The sequence below is a fragment of the Austrofundulus limnaeus genome, unplaced genomic scaffold (genome assembly GCF_001266775.1).
Source record: "Austrofundulus limnaeus strain Quisiro unplaced genomic scaffold, Austrofundulus_limnaeus-1.0 Scaffold620, whole genome shotgun sequence".
Taxonomy (NCBI): Eukaryota; Metazoa; Chordata; class Actinopteri; order Cyprinodontiformes; family Rivulidae; genus Austrofundulus; species Austrofundulus limnaeus.
In genome coordinates this window covers 71,957-77,245 of record NW_013953022.1, presented here as the reverse complement: position 1 = coordinate 77,245, position 5,289 = coordinate 71,957, and the positions used below count along the sequence as shown (strand labels likewise).

The following is a 5,289-nucleotide window of genomic DNA, read 5'->3' as shown; positions in this document are numbered from 1 at the left end:
TGTGTGTGTGTGTGTGTGTGTGTGTGTGTGTGTGTGTGTGTGTGTGTGTGTGTGTGTGTGGGTTTTTCCTACAACGTGGGGTATTTTTTACAAAAAAAAAAGCAGCCAGGCGGGGACCGAAGTGAATCGTGGGGACCTGACTTTGGTCCCCACAGGTCCAAATGCATGTTACAGGTGTAGGGTTAGGTATAGGACCAAGGTTTGGGTTAGTTTTAGGGTCAGGCAAGTTTCTGTGAGGTTAATTTTAGAATATATGGTCAGGGTTAGGCTATAAAGTCTAAAAAACATGAATGGAAGTCAATGGAAGGTCCCCACGGGGTCGAGAAACAAACGTGTGTGTGTGTGTCTCTGTGTGTGTGTACACTGACTTTGTGTAAACAGTGATGCTGGAGGTTGAGGCATGTCATCAATCACTCTGTAGAGAGGCTCAAAGTGGTGGAAGAGTGAGGCTGTTGTTTCGTTCATGGGCATGGTGTCAATAACCTGCAGAGACAGAACCACCACGTTGAACTGAGCAGAACCCACTGTCATCAGAACTTTGACCGTCTGGTATTCACCCTCAGGATCAGTAAATAAATGAACATGTAGAAAAGATTATTCAGAGGGGTTTGAGCAGCAGAAACAGCTGAATCTGCTGTTGGGCAGTAAGAGATACCTGAACCTGCAAACATTTAACACAGCGCTACACAAACAGTACTGATGGATCCATATATTATCAGATCATAGAGTGATAGTGTCACGTACAGGTACAGGAAACACCGAGGCTCTGGAGAACAGGGGATAAGAAGCGGACTGGGCTGCCTGCCTTTCTGACCTGATCAAATGTGTCGAGCAGGTCCATCCATCTTTATGTTTCCTGACACTAATATGAGGTTAGGTTACAGAGACAGGAGTTTCAGGACCCCCGAGCTGTTCCTGGAGGACCCCTAGGTATTCCCACACAATGAGTTCTGGGCCAGCCCTTGGGTGTCCTACCAGCTGGTCCTAATCAGATCCACCTCAGCTAACTCCTCTCGATGAGGAGCAGCAGCTGCTCTACTCCCTCTAAGGCTGAACCCAGACACCGACACCAGCCTGTTTCAGCTGCATGTGTCACGGTGCCAAAAGACTTGAAATTATTCCTGATCAGTATTGAAGGATCATATGTATTATAGAACAGAATCATCTGCCTATTTCAGATTATTCATACTTAAAAATGCAACTTCATGAACTCAAAAACGTACCTCTTGTGCAACTTTCTTCATTTCTTCCACGTATGCAGCCATGGCACTGTCAGAACTCATCTGTCCAAGACGGTTCCATGCATCCCTGAGACACACACCAGTTTTTTTTTTAAAGACTTGACATTTATTTTTGTTGTCTTAAAACAGTAGAAGTAATGTGAACAGACCCCTGCACCCCTGGCTTATTCATTTATCAGATCAGTGTTTATTTCCTGTGCAGGAGCTGGTGTCTCACATCACTGACTTAACTTTAGCCCCACATTTACATCAGAACGGGTTACAACCATAGTTGAAAGGGTACTCCTAGTGTAAAGTAGAAATTATTCATTAGTAGTTATATTTAGTAATAATATAACAGTAGTAATATAACAAATAGTAATTATTCCAAGTTCAAATCTATTTAAATTCCAGATGAGATGTGTGCACACATATACTGACCATTTGTAGCGACCCACTGGGTCCCAAAAGCCTGGTCGAGACACGGTGCACGGTCCACACACTGCCTGTTTGTACAGACTGTAGAAGCGCAGCATCACCTGGTAGGATGGCCGGTAGGAACCTGCAGAGTGGTACAACACCACAACTGAGTGGTTCTGTCAGTTATTAAGTACTACAGAGAACAAAGAGGCAGTACAGCAGCAATACACTGACCAACACCAACCCTGTCAAGGAATCAGGTGAACTTCTGACTGACTAAACTTATAAAGCACCATCAGTACAGTCTATCCTCTGTAAACATTACACTGCATTCAAATCAATTCAGGTCAGTTCAGTTCAAAAATACTTTATTGATCCCAGACGGAAATTAGGTAACATATATTCATTGCTCAATTAGTAAAACAGATGCAAACTAAAGAAACATGTAGACGGTTAGAGATTTAAAATCAGGTAAAGAGGCTTTATTTCACACTGATTTGTTGATTTTGACAAAGATATTTTATAATCTTAAAAATGATCCAAATCAGGCCTTTACTTGCCGAGCCATTAGCCTGGTCTGGACATCTCTGAGGTCTGATGTCACAGCTGATGTGCTGCTAACTACCGATACCTATTAGATAGAACATCACAGAACACCACTGTTTCTTAATGAAACGTGTTGTGTTGTGTTGCGTTGCGTTGTGTTGTACAACTACATGCCAGGCGGTCGTTTCATCCCTACTGTTACACAGGACTGAAGGATGTGTATGCCCAGCAGAGCTCCAGAAGAAGATGGATAAAAATCAGAACAGAAACTGTGTGTGAGCGGATTTCACTGCAAACAAACACAAGTTGTTAAACCTGTGATTTCACTGCAGTTTAATATAATCTACCTGAAGGACAGAGGAAACAGGATAGATATCTTCCTTTAACACTACTAACAGGTGCAAATTTCTAATTTATCTAATTTCCCTCTGGGATCAATAAAATCATCATCAAAAATAAGAAGAGATTGATTCTGTCACTGAGACTTGCTGCTGATGAATTGGAAAATACTGGAAGTGATGGAACACCTGCACGAATAGGATATTAAATGTATTTTTTTTAAATTAACCTTTTTCTTTCTTCTTTTATTCTGAAAGTCTAAACCCAATTTTAACTTTTGCTCTTGATTTATTCTTGATTGATTTATCCTTGATGCTGCTGACTCAGGACTTCGGTCAATCCTCATCCTCCTTGATCTGAGCTCTGCCTTTGACACCATCTCTCATCCTATCATCATCGATCGACTAACCTCTATCGGCATCTCAGACACCCCCCTGGACTGGTTTAAATCCTATCTTTCTGACCGCACTCAGTTCATACAGCTCAAGTCCTTCTGCTCCCAGTCTTCACCCATCTCCACCAATATTCCCCAAGGTTCTGTACTCGGGCCTCTACTTTTCATAACCTATCTGCTCCCGCTTGGCCACATCTTCCGTAAATTTGGTATCCATTTCCACTCTTATGCCGACGACACTCAACTCTACATTTAAACAAAACCAAACTCCACCTTCTCATCCTCCACTCTCCGACTGCCTCAGTGAGCTCAATAACTGGTTCTCTAACAATTTCCTCCAACTAAACCATAACACAACTGAACTCCTCCTTGTTGGGACAAAAAAAAAACACCATTTCCAAATCCCAGCATCTTCTCTTCACTCTTAACAACTCCGTTCTCTCCCCCTCGCCTCAGGTCAAGAACCTACACTCTCTTTCACATCCCACATTAACAATGTGACTCGAATATGCATACTTTCATCTCTGCAACATTAACCGTCTCTGTCCTTCACTCACTCCCTGCTCCACTGCCATCCTTGTACACAGCCTAGTAACATCCAGGATCGACTACTGCAACTCCCTACTGTTTGGCCTCCCCAATAAATCCCTTCACAAACTACAGATGGTTCAGAACTCAGCTGCCTGTGTAATCACCCAAACCTCATCCTCTGCACACATCACTCCAGTCCTACAACAGCTCCACTGGCTCCCAGTTAAACCCCACATCATCTTTAAAATTCTCCTACACACCTTCAAAGCTATCCAAAACCTTTCCCCTCCTTACCTGTCTGACCTCCTGAACATCTCCACACTCTCCCGCTCTCTAAGATCTGCCTCCTACCTCCAACTCTCAGTACCCCTGCCCGCCTCAGCACCATGGGGAGCAGAGCTTTCAGCCGCTCTGCTCCGCAGCTCTGGAACTCACTACCCCATGGATTACAGAATACCACCTTAAGACACGTCTTTTCAGAATTAGCCTACAACTGTTGACTCCAAGCTTTAATATACGTCTGTTTTTGTTGTCCTCACTTCGACGTTTCTCCTCCAGAATGTTGTTCAATTTGTCTGCATTAGTGTATTTTATTATGACTGTTCTGTACTCCACATTTCTGTTTCTCCTACTCTACCCTTATCACTATATGTATCTACAGTTTTATTTCATTTTACTTTTTTTTCTATTGTACAGTGTCGTTGGGTGTCCTGAAAGGTGCTTTATAAATAAAATGCATTTTTTTACTATTATTATTACTATTATTATTATTATTATTATTGATTTAAGGTTGCAGTTTCAAATCCCGGCCCGGGGACCTTTCTGGGTAGAGTTTGCATGTTCTCTCCGTGCATGTGTGGGTTTTCTCCAGGCACTCCAGCTTCCTCCCTGTTAGGTTAAGTGATAACTCTAAATTGTCCCTAGGTGTGAGTGAGACAGTGAATGGTTGTTTGTCTCTATGTGTCTCTGTAATGGACTGGAGACCTGTCCAGGGTGTACCCCACCCCTCACACTGAGACTGCTGGATATGGAAACCAGTGACCCTGAAAGGAAGAAGCGTGTACAGACAATGGATGGATGGATGGATGGATGGATGATGAACAGATGGATGGATGGATGATGAACAGATGGATGGATGGATGATGAACGGATGGATGATGAACGGATGGATGGATGGATGTTTTCAAATATCCACAATGTATCTAATATAATAATGTATATTGTATGTGTTAATTTAATGTGTATTTGTTTTTATTTCTTGTGCCTTAGATGAGGGCTCAGAAACTCTTAAAGGAAGTGGATGTTTGTTGTTTTTGTCTGTAAATAATAAAGAGTTAAAAGTGAGCCCATGTTGGCTCTTCTACCTGTTGTTTTTAACTCAGCTGGTGGCCACACTGTGACATGTTGTCTCATTTACAGCACTGCTCATCTGGAGCTGGGGTCTCACTTATAAAGGATTGTGTGGAAACCATACTAAAAGTGAACGTACGGCCAAAAGGCGGAAATGGCGTAGCAAAAAAAAATTCAGATTTATAAAACCGTGCATATGCATGTTTCTGCACCTTTCATTTATAAATCACAGCTGTACGTCAGAGTTTGCGCACGAGGTCCCTCCTCAGGTTCTACCCTCTACACGCCCACACTCAACCATAAACAGTCAATGTAAAGTACCTCATGAATGTTAAGATGTATTTAAATCAGTCAACTGATCAGTGATTGGTTCAGACACGCTCCACCATGAGTCTGGAGGATGACAGATGCTGACTGACAGCTGCTCACCTGAACAGAATGTCTGTAACTGACACAGATTTTCCCTCATTTTGCTTTAGAGTAATCTAA

General features: G+C 42.5%; 1 protein-coding gene across 1 annotated transcript in view; it reads right to left on the bottom strand.

Moving 5' to 3' along the window:
- Window positions 1-5,289, bottom strand: part of acbd4 (acyl-CoA binding domain containing 4) — a 21,706-nt gene that overhangs the window by 14,599 nt on the left and 1,818 nt on the right. The window contains exons 3-5 of the mRNA XM_014027171.1: window positions 1,662-1,782; window positions 1,224-1,308; window positions 369-483 (exon numbers count right to left, since the gene is read on the bottom strand). Of these exons, the coding sequence (XP_013882625.1) occupies window positions 369-483; window positions 1,224-1,308; window positions 1,662-1,782 (321 nt within the window). The remainder of the gene's footprint in view (window positions 1-368; window positions 484-1,223; window positions 1,309-1,661; window positions 1,783-5,289) is intronic.